The sequence below is a fragment of the Hirundo rustica genome, chromosome 30, assembly GCF_015227805.2.
Source record: "Hirundo rustica isolate bHirRus1 chromosome 30, bHirRus1.pri.v3, whole genome shotgun sequence".
NCBI classification, from domain to species: Eukaryota; Metazoa; Chordata; class Aves; order Passeriformes; family Hirundinidae; genus Hirundo; species Hirundo rustica.
In genome coordinates this window covers 1,628,298-1,648,676 of record NC_053479.1, presented here as the reverse complement: position 1 = coordinate 1,648,676, position 20,379 = coordinate 1,628,298, and the positions used below count along the sequence as shown (strand labels likewise).

At 56.3% G+C, this 20,379-nt stretch overlaps 1 protein-coding gene across 1 annotated transcript; it reads right to left on the bottom strand.

The window, feature by feature from the left end:
* Nucleotides 1-356: 356 nt before the first annotated feature.
* Nucleotides 357-20,098, bottom strand: LOC120764401 (natural resistance-associated macrophage protein 2-like; the record flags this gene model as incomplete). The annotated part of the gene is made up of 9 exons (XM_040088353.2): nucleotides 19,349-20,098; nucleotides 12,912-12,998; nucleotides 9,901-10,040; nucleotides 9,289-9,414; nucleotides 8,408-8,527; nucleotides 5,909-6,015; nucleotides 5,203-5,273; nucleotides 5,051-5,118; nucleotides 357-512 (listed from the first exon to the last, which is right to left on the bottom strand). Coding segments are annotated over exons 1-9 (909 nt in total), but the record flags the coding sequence as incomplete, so codon positions are not given.
* Between the last annotated feature and the right edge of the window lie 281 nt (nucleotides 20,099-20,379).

Genomic DNA, 20,379 nt, shown 5'->3' with positions numbered 1-20,379 from the left:
TCTCCTCACAGCTCAGCCAGACAAATCAATCATTTTCCAAAATGTATAAACACCAGGGAATTGAGGAGAGCAAAGTGGGAGGGTGGGACTTCAAAACCCCAAGTGTAACCGGACAACTGACCCCAGTACTTAAACACCCCAAAACTCACAAAAACCCAAAAAGGAAACCAAAACAAAAAATAATAAAAACTCGTGAGCCAAACCTCCTGATCAGGGCCGTTCTGGGTCAAAGGCCGATTTTGAACCCACTATTCACTTTACCCCTTTCACCCCCCTCTCCAGGCACACCCCACCCCAACCAGGGCTCCCCCGAGGGCGTTCCCCAGCCCCGGGCACCCTCCTGGCACGGCGCTCACCTTGACCAGGGCGGAGTGCAGGTACATGTTGTGGGGCATGATGACGGCGCCCACGATGCCCACGGCCTGCTCCAGCTGCGGCGTGCCGCAGCCCCCGCAGTAAGGGACGAAGAGCCCCTGCAGCAGCTTCTTCTGGCTGGGCTTCACCGTGACGTACTGGGGAGAACGGGCGAGGTTTGGGTCCCGGGGCTCGTGGAAAGCGCAGATAGCGCGGCTCCACGCGAGGCGTTTACCGGATAAATTAGGTTGTATTGGGTGGTAATGTAGGGATATTTTGGTAGGGTGGTAAATGTAAGTTTGGTAGTTAAAGTGTGGTTTGTATCTATGCGAACCAAAGGAAAATGTAAATATTTCAGAGAAAAAGAATTTACTACTTCCTTATCGGAAGAGACCAACTTCTCCTGCCTCGCTCAGCCCTGAAGACGCCACAGAGATTAAAGGAAAAAAGTGACACTAACCAGAGAGAAGTCTTTGTTTGAATGGCATTTATGCCTCATGTATGAAATGTATGAATATTCAACAGGCGATTGCTTTTAAGAGAAAATCCTTTGTTAACTTCAGAGCTTTTTGCTCAGGGAGGCACCCAGACATCTTTAACTTTGTTTTTATTGTCTCCTAACCCTAATCCTTCCATTCTTTTTACTCTAATTCTATTTTTATAACCGGTTTATTTACTATTAAACTTCCCAAATTTTAAAACCAAGCCATTGGCGTTTTTCACATGTTGTATTGATTGGTAATGCCGTAGGGATATTTTGGTAGGGTGGTAAATGTAAGTTTTGTAGTTAAAATGTGGGTTTTACCTATACCAACCAAAGGAAAATGTAAATCTTTCAGAGAAAAAGGATTTACTACTTCCTTATCAAAAGACACCAACTCCTCCTGCCTCTCTCAGCCATAGAGATTGAAGGAAAAAAGTGACACTAACCAGAGAGAAGTCTTTGTTTGAATTTATGCCTCATGTATGAAATGTATGAATATTGAACGGGCGATTGCTTTTAAGAGAAAATCCTTTCTTAACTTCAGAGCTTTTTGCTCAGGGAGGCACCCAGACATCTCTAACTTTGTTTTCATTGTCTCCTAACCCTAATCGTTCCATTTTTTTAACTCTAAATCTATTTTTAGAACAGTTTTATTTACTATTAAACTTTCAAAATTTTAAAACCAAGCCATTGGCGTTTTTCACATGTTGCATTGGTTGGTAATGCCGTAGGGATATTTTGGTAGGGTGGTAAATGTAAGTTTTGTAGTTAAAGTGTGGTTTTTATCTATGCCAACCGCAGGAAAATGTAAATATTTCAGAGAAAAAGGATTTACTACTTCCTTATCAAAAGACACCAACTTCTCCTGCCTGTCTCAGCCTTGAGGATGCCACAGAGATTAAGGGAAAAAAGTGACACTAACCAGAGAGAATTCTTTGTTTGAATGGCATTTATGCCTCATGTATGAAATGTATGAATATTGAACGGGCGATTGCTTTTAAGAGAAAATCCTTTCTTAACTTCAGAGCTTTTTGCTCGAGGAGGCACCCAGACATCTCTAACTTTGTTTTCATTGTCTCCTAACCCTAATCGTTCCATTTTTTTAACTCTAAATCTATTTTTAGAACAGTTTTATTTACTATTAAACTTCCCAAATTTTAAAAACAAGCCATTGGCGTTTTTCACATGTTGTATTGGTTGGTAATGCTGTACGGATATTTCGGTAGGGTGGTAAATGTAAGTTTTGTAGTTAAAGTGTGGTTTTTATCTATGCCAACCACAGGAAAATGTAAATATTTCAGAGAAAAAGGATTTACTATTCATCACAAGAGACCAACTCCTCCTGCCTCTCTCAGCCATAGAGATTGAAGGAAAAAAGTGACACTAACCAGAGAGAATTCTTTGTTTGAATGGCATTTATGCCTCATGTATGAAATGTATGAATATTCAACAGGCGATTGCTTTTAAGAGATAATCCTTTCTTAACTTCAGAGCTTTTTGCTCAGGGAGGCACCCAGACATCTCTAACTTTGTTTTTATGGCCTTGTATTGTCCTAACTCTAATTGTTCAATTTTTCACTCTAATTCTATTTTTAGAACCGTTTTATTTACTATTAAACTTTCAAAATTTGAAAAACAAGCCATTGGTGTTTTTCACATGTTGTATTGGTCGGTAATGCTGTATGGATATTTTGGTAGGGTGGTAAATGTAAGTTTTGTAGTTAAAGTGTGGGTTTTACCTATACCAACCAAAGGAAAATGTAAATATTTCAGAGAAAAAGATTTTACTACTCATCACAAGAGACCAACTTCTCCTGCCTCTCTCAGCCCTGAAGATGCCACAGAGATTAAGGGAAAAAAGTGACACTAACCAGAGAGAATTCTTTGTTTGAATGGAATTTACGCCTCATGTATGAAATGTATGAATATTGAACGGGCGATTGCTTTTAAGAGAAAATCCTTTCTTAACTTCAGAGCTTTTTGCTTGGGGAGGCACCCAGACGCCTGTAACTTTGTTTTCATTGTCTCCTAACCCTAATCGTTCCATTTTTTACTTTAAATCTATTTTTATAACCATTTTATTTACTATTAAACTTCCCAAATTTGAAAAACAAGCCATTGGCGTTTTTCACATGTTGTATTGGTCGGTAATGCCGTAGGGATATTTTGGTAGGGTGGTAAATGTAAGTTTTGTAGTTAAAATGTGGGTTTTACCTATACCAACCAAAGGAAAATGTAAATATTTCAGAGAAAAAGATTTTACTACTTCCTTATCAAAAGACACCAACTTCTCCTGCCTCTCTCAGCCTTGAGGATGCCACAGAGATTAAAGGAAAAAAGTGACACTAACCAGAGAGAATTCTTTGTTTGAATGGCATTTATGCCTCATGTATGAAATGTATGAATATTCAATAGGCGATTGCTTTTAAGAGATAATCCTCTGTTAACTTCAGAGCTTTTTGCTCAGGGAGGCACCCAGACATCTCTAACTTTGTTTTTATTGTCTCCTAACCTTAATAGTTCCATTTTTTACTCTAAATCTATTTTTAGAACCGTTTTATTTACTGTTAAACTTCCCCAAAATTTGAAAAAACAAGCCATTGGCGTTTTGGACTGGGGGCACGGGATTGTTCGGGACGGGGAAGACCCCGGGACGAGCAGCACCGCTGACCACGTGTGCCACACCCAGGTGGGTTTTGAATTCCGGGACCCCCTCCCCGCCCAGGGCAGCCTGCAGCGCTGTGTCAGCCTTTTCCAGCTTGGAATTCTCCGTAATATCCAACTGAAACCTCTCCTAGGAGGGCGTTTCCCTTCATCCTGTCACCTGGGAGCAGAGCCTGGCTGCTTCCCCTCCTGCCAGGGAGTTGTGGAGAGACACAAGGTCCCTCCTGTGTCACCCTGCTTTTTCTGAGTTTTTTTAAAGCCTTCTGATTGTTCATAAGATGGAGTCAGACTTTTTAGCTTCTGTACGATATCAGGGGCAGTTTTTGCCTTTTCTCACACGTGTAACATGAACAAATCCTTTGTTTTTTCATTCTCTGCCCTTTGTTTGCACATTTCTAACCTGAAAGCGATCGTGACTGACAGCTGCTCTGGCCATTGGGCTGGGAGGTGAAAACTCCAGAGCCACAAATGGATAAAAAGTAAGAAATAACCAGGCAGAGGGGCTCTGGGCTGGGCTCAGCCTCGGGCTCTCTCAGAGGAACGTCTGTGCCCTGCCCAATCTCTCGTCTCCGTGCCATCGCTTTGCGTGCCCCGAACTCCTGAGCCCCTTCCCCAGCTCCCTCGGCCTCTCCCAGTGTGTCACCTCTGGTTTTTCTGAGTTTTTTTAAAGCCTTTTGATTGTTCATAAAATAGAGTCAGACTTTTTAGCTACTGTACAATGTTAGGAGCAGTTTCTGCCTTTTTCTCACGCGTGTAACATGAACAAATCCTTTGTTTTTCATGCCCTGTCCTTTGTTTGCCTATTTTTAACCTGAAAACAATTGTAACTGACAGCTGCTCTGGCCATTGGGCTGGGAGGTGAAAACTCCAAAAGCCAATCCACAGCCAGAGCCACAAATGGATAAAAAGTAAGAAATAACCAGGCAGAGGGGCTCTGGCCTTGGCTCAGCCTCGGGCTCTCTCAGAGGAACGTCTGTGCCCTGCCAAATCTCTCGTCTCCGTGCCATCGCTTTGCGTGTCCCGATCGCACTCCTGAGCCCCTTCCCCAGCTCCCTCGGCCTCTCCCGGTGTGTCACCCTGGTTTTTCTGAGTTTTTTTAAAGCTTTTTGATTGTTCATAAAATGGGGTCAGACTTTTTAGCTACTGTACAATGTTAGGAGCAGTTTCTGCCTTTTTCTCACACACGTAACATGAATAAATCCTTTGTTTTTTCATTCCCTGTCCTTTGTTTGCACATTTCTAACCTGAAAGCGATCGTGACTGACAGCTGCTCTGGCCATTGGGCTGGGAGGTGAAAACTCCAGAAGCCAATCCACAGCCAGACCCACAAATGTATAAAAAGTAAGAAATAACCAGGCAGAGGGGCTCTGGCCTTGGCTCAGCCTCGGGCTCTCTCAGAGGAACGTCTCTGCCCTGCCAAATCTCTCGTCTCCGTGCCATCGCTTTGTGTGTCCCAGTCACACTCCTGAGCCCCTTCCCCAGCTCCCTCGGCCTCTCCCGGCGCTCCAGCCCCGCTCCAGCCCCCTCGGCGTCCCCCAAAGGACATACCTCATATCCAAAAGTCAGAGCCATGATGGTGATGAGGAGCCCAAAAAACGCCTCCAGCTTCCTCAGGCCTGCGAGGAGGAGGAAGCGCCGCGGTCAGCGAGCCGAGAAACGCCGGAGCCCACGGCCCCCGGCGCCCCCCGAACGGAAATCACCGTATTTGTCCAGGAAGAGGAAGACGAAGGTGTCGGCGATGGTGATGAGCACTCCCCCCCAGAGCGGGATCCTGCGGGCGAGAGCGGGCTCAGAGCGCACCCAGAGCTCCAAACCCCTTTGATTTTGGGGATGTTTTTTGGGGGGGGTTGGTGGGAGCTGTGCGCTTTGGGGGTTCTTCACACGGGACGAGGCAAGGCCTCGAATCCATGGGGCACCCATGGGAGGTGGAGTTTGGCAAGAAGCTGTGCCCCTGGAGAAAAGGAGACTCGGGGGTCGCCTCATCACTCTCCAAATCCTCCTGAAAAATTGGCTGTGCCCAGGTGAGGGTCGGTCTCACCAGGCAGAAGGAGAGGGCACAGTCTCAAATCTAGGTTGGAGAGCAGGAATGAGGTGTTTTTTTACAGAAAGAGCGAATAAAAGATTTCTTTTTGGGGAAAAAAAAGCCCGGCCGTGGCTCTGGGTGCCGTGGTTTAACTGAGGTGTGAGGGCAGGGGATGGACTCCCATCTTAAAGATCTCTTCCAACCTCATAATTCTGTGATTTTATAACAGCCAGAGGTTAAAAACAACGGCGGCGCCCGCCGGGGCTGAGCTGGCGATGACGGCCGGGGTGACTCACGGCCTCGGGGCCGCTTTGGGGACGTTTAGGGGAAATGAGGGAGTTTTTTCCCTTCCTCCCCGGCTCCCCGCACAAACCCCAGCTCACTTCCCCACGGAGAGCAGGTTGATGGCGATGGCGGAGCCGATGACCTCCTGCATGTCGGAGCCGATGATGGCCAGTTCCACCATCAGCCACAGGATGATGCGAGGGAACTGCGGGGGAAAGAAACGCCCAGGGACGTGAAAAACGGGGGGAAATGGGGAAAAAGGGGGAAAAAACATGGGGAGAACAGAGGGGACATCCCAAATGTCCTCAATGCACAAAGATGGGACATCCCAAATGTCCTCAATGCACAGAGAGGGGACATCCCAAATGTCCCCAATGCACAGAGAGGGGACATCCCAAATGTCCCCAGTTTACAGAGATGGGACATCCCAAATGTCCCCAAAGCACAGGGATGGGGACATCCCAAATGTCCTCAATGCACAAAGATGGGATATTCCAAATGTCCCCAGGGCACAGGGATGGGACATCCCAAATGTCCTCAATGCACAGGGATGGGACATCCCAAATGTCCTCAATGCACAGAGATGGGACATCCCAAATGTCCTCAATGCACAGGGATGGGACATCCCAAATGTCCCAGTGCACAGGGATGGGACATCCCAAATGTCCTCAATGCACAGAGAGGGGACATCCCAAATGTCCTCAATGCACAAAGATGGGACATCCCAAATGTCCTCAGGGCACAGAGATGGGACATCCCAAATGTCCTCAATGCACAAAGATGGGACATCCCAAATGTCCCCAGTGCACAGAGATGGGACATCCCAAATGTCCTCAATGCACAAAGATGGGACATCCCAAATGTCCTCAGGGCACAGAGATGGGACATCCCAAATGTCCTCAGGGCACAGAGATGGGACATCCCAAATGTCCCCAAAGCACAGAGAGGGGACATCCCAAATGTCCTCAATGCACAGAGAGGGGACATCCCAAATGTCCTCAGGGCACAGAGAGGGGACATCCCAAATGTCCCCAAAGCACAGAGAGGGGACATCCCAAATGTCCTCAATGCACAGAGAGGGGACATCCCAAATGTCCTCAGGGCACAGAGAGGGGACATCCCAAATGTCCCCAGTTTACAGAGATGGGGACATCCCAAATGTCCCCAGGGCACAGAGATGGGGACACCCCAAATGTCCCCAGTTTACAGAGATGGGGACATCCCAAATGTCCCCAGTTTACAGAGTTGGGGACACCCCAAATGTCCCCAGTTTACAGAGATGGGGACACCCCAAATGTCCCCAGTTTACAGAGATGGGGACACCCCAAATGTCCCCAGTTTTCAGAGATGGGACACCCCAAATGTCCCCCGTTTACAGAGATGGGGACATCCCAAATGTCCCCAGTTTACAGAGATGGGGACACCCCAAATGTCCCCAGTTTACAGAGATGGGGACATCCCAAATGTCCCCAGGGCACAGAGATGGGGACACCCCAAATGTCCCCAGTTTACAGAGATGGGGACACCCCAAATGTCCCCAGTTTACAGAGATGGGGACACCCCAAATGTCCCCAGTTTACAGAGATGGGACATCCCAAATGTCCCCAATGCACAGAGATGGGACATCCCAAATGTCCTCAGTGCACAGAGATGGGGACACCCCAAATGTCCCCCGTTTACAGAGATGGGGACACCCCAAATGTCCCCACAGCCCGGCCTCGCCAGCCTCACTCATCATCATCAGATCTTTACGTAACCCCAAGGAATTCCCAAGCAGGGCCGGGGGAGGGTCAGGAAATGGTTTTGACCCAAGGAGCCGTTCCTCTGCTCGGAATTCCTTGGGATCAACGCGTCCCCACGGCACCACCACGGACACTGGGGGGTCACCGATCCTCTGCCCCCCACCCCCATCATCCCCAGCCCCCCAGGACTGTCCCCAGCCCCCCCGGGATTGTCCCCAGCCCCCCTTGGCACTCCTGAGGACGTGGGGAATGTCACCCACCCACCCCTGCACCCTGAGGACCCCAGAGGAATGTCACCCACCTACTCCAGAGGACACAGAGGAGTGTCACCCACCCACCTCTGCACCCCTGAGGACCTCAGGGAGTGTCACCCACCCACCCCAGAGGACCCAGAGGAGTGTCACCCACCCGTCCCAGGGGACCCAGGAGTCACCCACCCAGCCCAGGCCCACCGAGGACCCCCACAGGAGTGTCACCCACCCATCCCAGGGGACCCAGGAGTCACCCACCCGTCCCAGCCCCTCTGAGGACCTACAAGAGTGTCACCCACCCATCCCAGGGGACCCGAGGAGTCACCCACCCACCCCAGGCCCACCGAGGATCCCACAGGAGTGTCACCCACCCACCCCAGAGGACCCACAGGAGTGTCACCCACCCGTCCCAGCCCCTCTGAGAGTGTCACCCACCCACCCCAGCCCCTATGAGGACCCCACAGGAGTGTTACCCACCCACCCCAGAGGACACACAGGAGTGTCACCCACCCATCCCAGCCCACCCCAGGGTGTCACCCACCCGTGCCAGCTCCCCCTGAGGGTGTCACCCACCCGTGCCAGCCCCCCCCAGGGTGTCACCCACCTTCTGGTACTGGCGGTGGCACACCTCTGCCAGGTGCAGCCCGGTGACCACGCCCAGCCGCGCCGCCAGCCGCTGCAGCAGCAGCCCGATGACGGTGGCCAGCAGCAGCACCCACAGCAGCTGAGCGACACGGGGACACCCGTGGGTGGGGGGGAACACGGGGAGGGGAGCCCCCGGCTGCCCCCCGAACCCCACAGCTGCGGGAAACCCGAACTAGCCGTGGTTTCGAGGCGGTTACGGGGCTCAGAGCCGGCACCCAAAGGGACACAAAGCCAGGACCCCAGGGTTCCCTGCTCTCCCCCATCCCCTCGGTGATTCCACCACCGCCCCAGGGGATGCTGCTGGAACCCTGGGAGCTGAGGATTTCAGGATTTTTGTGCTGGAGGCGCCGAGCCTCGAGCAAAGACCTCATCCGACCTGAGGCCGTGGGAAAGGCTCGAAATGGGAGTGAGGGCACCGGGGTTGTGCGGTTTGAACAGCGCTGTGTGATCCCACAGGGGGGAAAATTCGGGATTTAAGGCTTTAGACTGTAGTAATAGGTATAAAATAAGATGGAGGATCTGCTAATTTTTTTTTCCTTCCGCCTTCTCCTCCATGGGTTTGGGTGGCGTTTCGTAATCGGGCAGAAAAATCCGCGTTGAGGCGGTTGATTACCGGGTTAAAAATCAAAATAATCTCGGTGCCATCCCCTAACTGGACAATTTATGCTTAGAGAACTCAGTAAAGAGTTAGAGCCACGGCCATTTTTTCCCCTTTGTAGCTAGAACCCACAACTTGTGACACCGCGAGCTAATAAACACCCCGAAGGCAAGAACTCCTGCTCTAACAAAAGAGAAGAAGACCCCAAGGCCAGAGCTGAGCCCCTGGGGCGCTGCACCCACCTTGAACCCCGCCACAGCCCCGGACTGCAGGTCGGACTCGATGTTGCCGGGGTCCAGGTAGGCGATGCTCATCAGGAAGCCCGGCCCCGTGAACGCCCACAGCTTGCGGAAGCTGAAGCAGGAATGCTGCGGGAGAGGCCAGGAATCGGGGAGGAACGGGGTTCAGACAGCACAGACCGATCCTAAACCCAGCCAGGAATTCGGCAGGGTTGGGAAATCAAACTGGCCTAAAATTGCTGCCTGACCCCGTCCCCAAAGCTCTGTGGCACCGAGGGGCTCAGGCCCGGGCTCTGGCACAGCCGAGGTCACGCTGCTCCTCGGGGGGAGCCGAAGCCTCCCTCCGGTGTCACCAGGCCACAGCTCCTGCTCCCTGATAAGGGAACAAAGAGCTCCCTGGGGTACAACCGGGCCTCTCCCTGCTCTTTGGCTGCTCCAAGCAGGAGCAAATCCCGCGGGATCAATCATTAACGCGGCGCCGCATCCCCCAAACCCCCGTGAGATCCCTCTGCCCCTCCCCAGCGCCCATCTCCCGGCTTCTCCCCCAAATATCCACCTCCAGCCCAGCCTGGGAGGGCAACTGGTGCCCGGCGTGGATTTTTTTTCCCCACTCACCCCGTCATCCTCCGGGATGGGGATCTTGCTGTCGAAGTAGGTGGTGAAGGGCTCCCCGTCGTCGGCGTCGGGGGGCTGCAGGGGGCTCCTGCTGCTGGAGATGGTGCTGACGAGACCCCCGGGCTCCCCAGAGACATCCTCTGCAGGGAGAGAGGGAAAGGGAGGAGTGAGGATCCTGGAAAGGCCAGGAATCCTGACAGAAGCACGAGGAGCCAGCAGGGCTGATGGTAATTAGGTGATAACGAGGTAATTCAATTAAAATATCCCCGCGCTGCTGCAGCCCTCGCTGGAACCCAGAATCTCCTCTCCCAGCCCGGTTGCAGGGATTTATTGATCCCGAGGGATTTTAAAATTCCCCATCCTGGGGGTTGATGTGGGGTGATCAGTGTCCCCGAAATGATTAACTGGGGTTGGAAGTGTGGGACCCCAGGGAAATGTGGGACCTGTGCCATTATCCCAGAGCCCCCAGGCTGGATCCCAGGGAGATCCAACAGCTGGGAGCGAGGGACGGTCAGGAGACGCCTCACAGCTCCCCCAGAGCACAGAGAGAATTCCAGGAGTTCCCAAACGTGAGGGAAGTGTGCAGGGTCAGCCCAGAACATTCCCACATTCCCATCCTCTCCCCACACCACCTCCAGCAAAATCTCGATCCTGTGCTTGATCCCAATCCCACACAATCCCATACTTGATCCCAATCCCACACAATCCCCTACTTGATCCCAATCCCACACAATCCCATACTTGAGCCCAGTTACACACAATCCTATATCCTTGATCCCATACCCGAGCCCAATCCCACACTCTCTCCCAGTCCTATACAATCCCATACTCTCTCTGAATCCCACACAATCCCACACTCTCTCTCAATCCCACACAATCCTGTACTCAATCCTGATCCCATACAATCCCACACTCTCCCAATCCCACACTCTCCCAATCCCCCACAATCCCCCACTCTCTCCCAATCTCAAACCATCCCACTCTTTCTGGATCCCACACAATCCCATACTCACTCCCAGTCCCACACTCACTCCCAATCCCATACTCTCTCTGGATCCCACACAATCCCCCACTCACTCCCAATCCCACTCACTCCCAATCCCCCCACTCTCTCCCAATTCCCCCACCCTCTCCCAATCCCACACAATCCCCCACGCTCTCCCAACCCCATACTCACTCCCAATCCCACTCTCTCCAATCCCACTCTCTCCCAACCCCACACTCTCTCCCAATCCCATTCACTCTCAACCCCACACTCTCTCCCAACCCCACTCTCTCCCAATCCCATACTCACTCCCAATCCCACACAATCCCCCACTCTCTCCCAATCCCACTCACTCCCAACCCCACACTTTCCCAACCCCACACTCTCCCAACCCCACACTCTCTCCCAATCCCACTCACTCCCAACCCCACACTTTCCCAATCCCACACTCTTTCCCAACCCCACACTCTCTCCCAATCCCACTCTCTCCCAATCCCACTCTCTCCCAACCCCACACTCACTCCCAACCCCACACTCTCTCCCAACCCCACACTCACTCCCAACCCCACACTCTCCCAATCCCCCCCTCCCTCCCAACCCCACACTCTCTCCCAACCCCACACTCACTCCCAATTCCCCACTCTCCCAATCCCCCCCCTCTCTCCCAGCCCCACACTCACTCCCAACCCCACACTCTCTCCCAATTCCCCACTCTCCCAATCCCACTCTCTCCCAATCCCCACACTCTCTCCCAATCCCACTCACTCCCAACCCCACACTCACTCCCAATCCCCCACTCTCCCAATCCCCCCCTCTCTCCCAGCCCCACACTCACTCCCGCTCTCCCCACGGGCCATCTCCCTTCCCCTGGGATCGCTCCCGGCGCTCTGAGCTCAGGGACAGGGGCAGCTCTTTGCCCAACTTTCCTATTGCATCACCACCGGGCTCCTCCTTCTCCCGGCCTCCCAGGAACCCGCCGGGGCCTCGCTTCCGTCGGGATCCGGAGCTGCCCGGGTGAGCAGAGATTCCCAGGGCTCAGGGGATTTCTCCCGGGACGCACCGGGCTGGTTGGGCCGGTTCAGCCGGGCTGAGTGACCCCGGGGTGCTGCAAAGCTCCTGCAGGGCTCAGCCCGGCACCCCGGACAAGCAGGGGATTAAGGGAAGGGAGGAGGGTGATGAGGAACAGCCCCGATTTCCCGATTTCCCTGCAATTCCTGAGCTGTTTCCCGATTTCCCTGCAATTCCTGAGCCGGTTTCCCAATTTCCCTGCAATTCCTGAGCTGTTTCCCGATTTCCCTGCAATTCCTGAGCTGTTTCCCAATTTCCCTGCAATTCCTGAGCCGTTTTCCCAATTTCCCTGGAATTCCTGAGCTGATTTCCCGATTTCCCTGCAATTCCTGAGCTGTTTCCCGATTTCCCTGCAATTCCTGAGCCGGTTTCCCTGCAATTCCTGAGCTGTTTCCCGATTTCCCTGCAATTCCTGAGCTGTTTCCCGATTTCCCTGCAATTCCTGAGCCAATTTCCCTGGAATTCCTGAGCCGATTTCCCGATTTCCCTGCAATTCCTGAGCCATTTCCCGATTTCCCTGCAATTCCTGAGCCATTTCCCGATTTCCCTGCAATTCCTGAGCCGTTTCCCGATTTCCCTGCAATTCCTGAGCCAATTTCCCTGGAATTCCTGAGCCGATTTCCCGATTTCCCTGCAATTCCTGAGCCATTTCCCGATTTCCCTGCAATTCCTGAGCCGATTTCCCGATTTCCCTGCAATTCCTGAGCCGTTTCCCGATTTCCCTGCAATTCCTGAGCCATTTCCCGATTTCCCTGCAATTCCTGAGCCATTTCCCGATTTCCCTGCAATTCCTGAGCCGTTTTCCCAATTTCCCTGCAATTCCTGAGCCGGTTTCCCGATTTCCCTGGAATTCCTGAGCCATTTCCCGATTTCCCTGCAATTCCTGAGCCATTTCCCAATTTCCCTGCAATTCCTGAGCCGTTTCCCAATTTCCCTGCAATTCCTGAGCCGGCCTCACCGTAGGACTCCTTCCTCTCCACGTCCGAGCTCCCCATGCTGGAGCTCTTCGTCTGCTCTGGGAACCGCTTTACGCCGGACACATTGGCTGCGGGAAAAAAAAGGGAAAAATTCCCCTCAGGATGGAAAATCAGAGCTGGCAGGAGAGCAGGGGGGTCACAGGCAGATTCAATTCCCGGCTCGGAGCAACCTCACAGCGCTGGATTCACGTCCTGAGCTCTGCTCCAGCTCTGAGGGTCTCAGCAGGGATGGGAGAGGGGATTTAGGTTGGGACTTGCTGAGAAAATCCCGGTGCTCTGCCCTGCTGGGCACCAAGCACATCAGGAGCGTCCACAGGCATTGTGAAACTCCGGCCCAGGGAATTCCCGGGGATGTGGAAACCACATCTCATCATCTCCTTGCCAGCACTGAGGGCACCCAAATCCTCCCCGGTGCCCCTCAAACCCCTCCAGGCAGTGGGAGGTGGGTGAAGAGCAGCTTCAACTCCTTCATCACAGCCTGGGTTTAAATTGCACCAGGATCCGGAATGGGGCTGGGGATAAGCAGCAGTCCTCAGGGCTCCAGAAGATCAACCCACCCCAAGGACAAGCCCAACGTCCCTCAGCGATGACTCCTGGCCTGTAAAGCACCCAATCCTCTGTCAAAATTCCGTCAGATTTGAGATGGAGGTTCCCATAAAACGAGGGGATATGGGTTTTCAGCGAGGATGGAGAAGGAAATCATCAGGCAGGAATTCACGTTTAGGTGAACTCCTCACACACAATTTTCCTTCTTTCCTAAGCGCCAAACCTCACAGCTTCCTTTAAAAAAAACCCCTAAAATACCCTACTAAAGTTTAGCAAAAAGCCATTTTTTTCTCCAAAGCATGATCCAGGAGGAATGACCTTACCCCGGCAGCGAGTCCCACCGGAGCCTCCCTCCAGGATGAAGGGAACAGGGTGATCCTGAGGGGAACGTTCGTTGTGGACCCACCTCAGTATCTGAGCCCAGCCCCAGCCCAGCCTGGGTGGGGGCAGGACTCGGCCCCTTATCTGCCCCAGCAGCTGCTGGGCTGGGGGCTGGACCCACACCCGGCACGGGAAATGCGTCCTGAACTCACTCACCCAGAGGAGTGAACACACAAAACACGTGGGCTGCATTTTCCATGAAGGAATTCTCCCTAAAATCCAACCTTGGAAGACTTTCTGTCTCACCCTGCCTCCTGGCAGCGGAGCCTGACCCTCACCTGGCTGTCCCCTCTTGCTGGCCAGGTGTGGAGACCAAGGAGGTCCCTCCTGAGCCTCCTTTCCTCCAGGCTGAGCCCCCTCACATCCCTCAGCCTCTCCCAGTGCTCCAGCTCAGTTTCCAGCTCCATCCCCAGTTCCATTCCCAGTTCTATCCCAGCTCCATTCCCAGCTCCATCCCAGTTCTATCCCAGCTCATCCCCAGCTCATTCCCAGCTCCATCCCAGCACATTCCCAGCTCCATCCCAGCTCATTCCCAGTTCATCCCCAGCTCCATCCCAGCTCCATCCCAGCTCCATCCCCAGTTCCATTCCCAGTTCTATCCCAGCTCATCCCCAGCTCATTCCCAGTTCATTCCCAGCTCCATCCCAGCTCATTCCCAGCTCCATTCCAGCTCCATCCCAGCTCCATCCCAGCTCATTCCCAGCTCCACTCCAGCTCCATCCCAGCTCCATCCCCAGCTCCATCCCCAGCTCCATCCCAGCTCCATCCCAGCTCCATCCCCAGCTCCATCCCAGCTCCATCCCAGTTCATCCCCAGTTCCATTCCCAGCTCCATCCCAGCTCATTCCCAGCTCATTCCCAGCTCCATCCCAACTCCATCCCAGCTCCATCCCAGTTCCATTCCCAGCTCCAGCCCCTCCCTCCCTGCCCTGGGGACCCCAAAGTGACCCCGCTGTGTTCAGGCTGTGCCCTCAGCCGTGCCCGGCACACCGGGCTGGCACCGCCCTGCTCCCGGTGCCCACGCTGGGGCTGACACAAGCCACGTGCCCGTGGCCTCCTCGCCCAGCTGAGCTCACGTCCAGCCCCTCCGGGCCCTTTCCTGCTGCTCCGGCCCCGGCCTGCAGCTCCCACGGGGCCACGCGGAGCCAAGGGCACGAGCTGGCACCGGGCCCGCTCAATCCCCATCCCCTCCGTGCCACGGCTCCAGCCCGGCCCCGCCGGGGATCCGCCCTTCACCCCCGGCAGCCGAGCTCACACGTGGGGACGCGAAGCGAGGGCACTGCCCCGTGCCCCCCGAGCCCACCTGGGCTCACGCCCAGCCCCAGCAGCTTCCCTGGCACCAGCGCCGAGCCTGGCATCACCCGGGGCACAGCAGCTCCTGCCCAGGGCAGCTCCCTGGAGTCCCAGCAGCGTCCCGAGGTCACCGCACAAACCCGCCCCACGTGTGCAGCCAACAGTGAACAACGGGCTTCTTGTTCTACCCCCACGGCTCCTTCCAACAGCCCCGGCCTCATCCTCCTCCTCCTCCTCCTCCTGCTGCTGCTGCTCCCCCAAGGACACGGCACAGCCCGGCTCCGTGCTGGGAGCGCTTCCTGCCATTCAGCTCCTGCCTTTGATGTGGGGCTTTGGGCTGGGCTGGGCCCTGTGGGGCTGACGGGATCCTGGTGGATTTTTCTGAGGTGGTTTTGGGGCTGAGAGGATCCTGACAGATTTTTCTGGGGTGGTTTTGGGGCTGACGGGATCCCGGTGGATTTTTCTGGGGTGGTTTTGGGGCTGAGAGGATCCTGACAGATTTTTCTGGGGTGGTTTTGGGGCTGATGGGATCCCGGTGGATTTTTCTGGGGTAGTTTTGGGGCTGACGGGATCCCGATGGATTTTTCTGAGGTGGTTTTGGGTCTGATGGGATCCTAACAGATTTTTCTGGGGTGGCTTTGGGGCTGAGAGGATCCCGATGGATTTTCTGGGATGGTTTTGGGGCTGATGCCTGGTTTTGCTCCGTGCATAGACACCCTGCAGGCTGGTGACACTGCCAGCTCCTCGCCTGGTGACCCTGGGAGCCCTTCAGCTGCTCACTGACGCTCACAGCCCTTCCAGGGGTGTCACAGCCAGGCACAAGGCCCCAAAGCCAAGGTGGCCACTTGCCACCCCAACACGGGCAACTGGGTGGTGACAGGGTTGGACTGGATGATCCCAGGGAGCTTTTCCAAGCTTCATTCCCCGATTCCGCCCTCCTGACCACCTCCCACGTGGCCCTGCTCCTCTGCTGGCACCGGCACCAACAGGCCCAGGACCTGGAAAAGCTTGTCCTCTGCATGGACATGGTGGGGTCACCCTGGGCACAGCACGGCGGGTCCATCCCTGTGGGATCCATTCCTGAGGGATCCACCCCCACAGGATCCACTCCTAAGGGGTCCACCCCCACAGGATCCATCCCTGTGGGATCCATTCCTGCAGGATCCATTCCTGTGGGATTCTTCCCTGCAGGATCCATCCCTGTGGGATTCTTCCCTGCAGGATCCATCCCTGTGGGATCCATCCTTGCAGGATCCATTCCTGTGGGCTCCATCCCTGCAGGATCCATCCCTGTGGGCTCCATCCCTGCAGGATCCATCCCTGTGGGCTCCATCCCTGCAGGATCCATTCCTGTGGGATCCATCCCAGCAAGATCCATCCCTGCAGGATCCATCCCTGTGGGCTCCATCCCTGCAAGATCCATCCCCACAGGATCCATTCCTGTGGGATCCATCCCCGCAGGATCCATTCCTGTGGGATCCATCCCCGCAGGATTTACCCCTGTGGGCTCCATCCCTGCAGGATCCATTCCTGTAGGATCCATCCTTGCAGGATCCATCCCTGCAGGATCCATCCCTGTGGGCTCCATCCCTGCAGGATCCATCCCTGTGGGCTCCATCCCTGCAGGATCCACCCCTGCAGGATCCATTCCTGTGGGATCCACCCCGTGGGCTCCATCCCTGCAGGATCCATCCCTGCAGGATCCACCCCTGTGGGCTCCATCCCTCCTTGCCCTGCCCCACTCCTGCCCACCACACGAGAGGACGAAGGCAGGGGTGACCTGGGCTCCACTCCCGTCTCACCTGCCCAGGGCACCTGCCCAGCCCCAGCAGGTCGGACCAGCTCGCTCCCTGCCCGTCCCTCATCCCGTCCCACGCTCTGGAACCGGGAGCTGCCCGGGGCTCAGGAGGGCACGGGGCGCCCAGCCTGCCCCGCTCACCCCGGTGCCAGACGGAGGATGACCCGGTTATTCCCACACCCAGAAACAACCAACACCCGGCAGCGAGGAGCGGCTCCCAGATTTCGGAGCCAGCCCCGGTTTCCAGCGTGGGACGGGAGCAGCTGACGCACACCTGAGACTCCGACAATCACAAATCCACGCGTGTAACGAACCCAACTGCGTCCGAGCCACGAAACCCACGGAGCCGCTATCGCACTGCTCCTTCTCCCAAGCTCCGGTGAACCGGGACGCGACCCCGCTCCGAGCAGCCACGTGTGAACCTCGGCCGGGAGAGAACACGGAGCCCTTCCAGGTCACGGGCGACATTCCCGGAGCTCCGGGGCCTCCGCAGGAAGCGGAGCTGAGAGCGGGGACGAAGAAACCCGTGCGGAAACCTCGGGACGAACCGCAGCAACCCCCCAGGCCGAGCCACGAGGCTGCAGGACCCCCAAACCCCGGCGGAGGGTCGGGCCGGGTGCTGAAACCCCCGGGACACCCCAAGGTCACCGGGGGAACCCCGATCCCCCGCGGGGGGATGCGGGCAGTGCCCGGCGGTGCCACGCGTGGGGACGGGCAGCGGCTCCGTGGCTCAGTGCTGACCCTCACCCGAGGGTCCCGCAGCGCACCCAGGGCACCCCTAAGGCTGGATTCCCCCTCACCCAGGGCACCCCCAAGGCCGGATCCCCCCCGCAGCAGAGCCGGGAACAGCCCCGGCTCACCCCCACACCCACACCCACGCATCGCTCACCGGCCCCGGCCGCCCCCGGCCCCGCCGCCGCCTCATGCCCGGCCGGGCCCGGCGCGGAGCCGCGTCACGGGGCGGGCGGGGGCGGCACCGGGGGCGGGCCCGGGAGCCGCCGGGACAACCGGGCCCTGCTGGGGGAACCGGGACAATCGGGCCCCGCCGGGGGACAGAGCCCCGGAGCGGCCCGGGATGGCAGACAGAGCCCGGGGCCCAGTTTGGGGCCCCAGTTTGTGGTCCCGTGACCCAGTTTGTAGCCCCAGGTCCCAGTTTGTGGCCCCATGTCCCAGTTTCGGGTTCCAGGATGGCAGACAGAGCCCCAGGTCCCAGTTTGGGGTCCTATGTCCCAGTTTGTAGCCCCAGGTCCCAGTCTGAGGCCCCAGGTTGTGGCCCCAGGTCCCAGTTTAGAGCCCCATGTCCCAGTTTGGGGTCCCAGTTTGCAGCCCCAGGTCCCAGTTTGGGGTCCCAGTTTTGAGCTCCAGGTCCCAGTTTTGGGCCCCAGTTTTGAGCCCCATGTCCCAGTTTGGGGGCCCAGTTTGCAGCCTCAGGTCCCAGTTTGGGGTCCCAGTTTGGAGCCCCATGTCCCAGTTTGCGGCCCCAGTCCCCCAGTGCCGAGCCCAGCAGGGCAAACCCTGAGCCCAGCAGGGGTCTGAGCCCCAGGATCATCCCTGACCCCCCCAGGGATGTGGGCACAGCCCAGGGAAGGGCTGGAGCTGTGCCAGGAGAGGCTCAGGTTGGAACCTCAGAAAGGGTTCCAAAAAACCCCCAGGGGATTCAGGCACTGCCCAGGGAACGGGCACGGCCCCGAGAGCTCCAGGGGAGTTTGGACACCGCTCTCAGGCACAGCGTGGCGTTCTTGGGGTGTCTGTGCAGGGCCAGGAGCTGCCCTGGATCACCTTTGTGGGTTCATTCCAGGACTCTGTGATCCCCTCAGCCTGCAGCCCACCGAGCTCTGCTCCCACCCACAGCGCCTCATTCCACCCCAAAACCTGGAAACTCTGCAGGCGCCTTCCCTGCCTTGGCGCTGCTTTTCCAAAACCCCAGATTTCTCCCCAGTTTCCCGATTTCTGCTGCAGGTGCCACGTGGGGCTGGTTTGGGTTGTTACTGGTTTTTCCAGAGAGGAACGCTGCTCCCTCACTGAATTCCTCTCCTCCTCTGTGCATTCCCTTGGGATCATTTTTCCAACCCCTCCCTTTCCCGAGGGCCAAACCCAGGGATTTAACCGGGAATGGGATGCAGCACAGGGCAGGAGCAGCCTGCTAATTTAGCAGGTGTTGCTTAACAACCGAGCCCTGGGAAAAAAAAAAAAAAACCATAAACGAGGAGAAATCCGGGAGGTGCGAGACTCCACCACCCCCAGCCCTGACCCAGGCGTCAAAAACAACAACAACCCCAAGGGGTGACCTCACTCCCCACCTGAATCCAGGGAGCTGGGAAAAGCTGGGAAACACCCCCAAATCCCGGTTGTTTTTGGGGCTGGGGGCAATGCCAGCTCTCGGGCGCGGTCGGGTACTCACCCAGCTCGCAGGCAGGGATGGATTTGGTGGGCATGGCTCCTCGCAGCACCCTCCGCTCCCCGGGGCAGCGTCCCGCTGGCTCCGCAGGGCTGAGCCCTCCCTATTTAAGGGTTGTCCCCTCCGTGCCTCCTCTCCGCCCAGAGCAGAGTTTCCGAGGCACCTCAAAGGCTGCGGCAGCCCTCGGTGCTTAATTAAAGCCGCTTTTGATGCCATGGAGCACGGGAGGCTCCGGACTCTGCTCGGGCAGCCGCGGTACGTGCGGCGGGGATCGTCCCGAGGCATCGATCCGGCCTTATCGGCGATAAATCCCCTCCGCAGAGGGCTGCCGACAAATGAAGAGCCGCCAGAGCCACACCTGGGCACAGGTGAGGAGGGCACCGGGCTGCGTGACCGATGCCACGTCCTGGGAAAGAGCCCGGAGCCCTCCAGGTGTGGAAAAAACATTGCCGAGGGTCCCCGGGGGATGCGGAGGGGTTGGCTGGGATCCCGGGAAGTGGCGCCTGGTTTTGGGGAATTCCCCAGGAGCTGCAGGTGTTCCCGAGCAGGGCTCAGCGCCCAGGGTGTTTCCCGAAAATCCTTGGGCAGTGTTTGTTCCGGTGCCTGGAATGAGGAAAATAAACACGACCCGCCTCGGGGCTACGGGAAAAGCTCCGGCTGCCCGGGGGAGGAGAGGGACAGACGCGGGGACAGGCACCGGGATGGGGCTGAGGGATCCCGGCCCCTCCGCCGGGGTATTTGGCCTCCTGCATGCCCGGGGACAGCGGCAGCTCCTGCACGGGCCCCTCATGACACCTCAGGGGTTGTGAAAGGGTTTAAAAACCCCGGTGAGGCGGGTCCCGGCTCACCCGCCAGCGGTTACCGACTGCCCCAGCGCAGAACCACCGGCACCGGGCCGGGCAGAGCCGGGCCGAACCCGGGCCGGGCCTCCCGGGCCGAACGCGGGGCTGGGCCTAGTTGGGCCGGGGAGGGCGCGGTTGGGCCAGGGGGAACGGAAAGGAGGGGGCTCCTGCCGGACCCGGAGCCCACCAGCA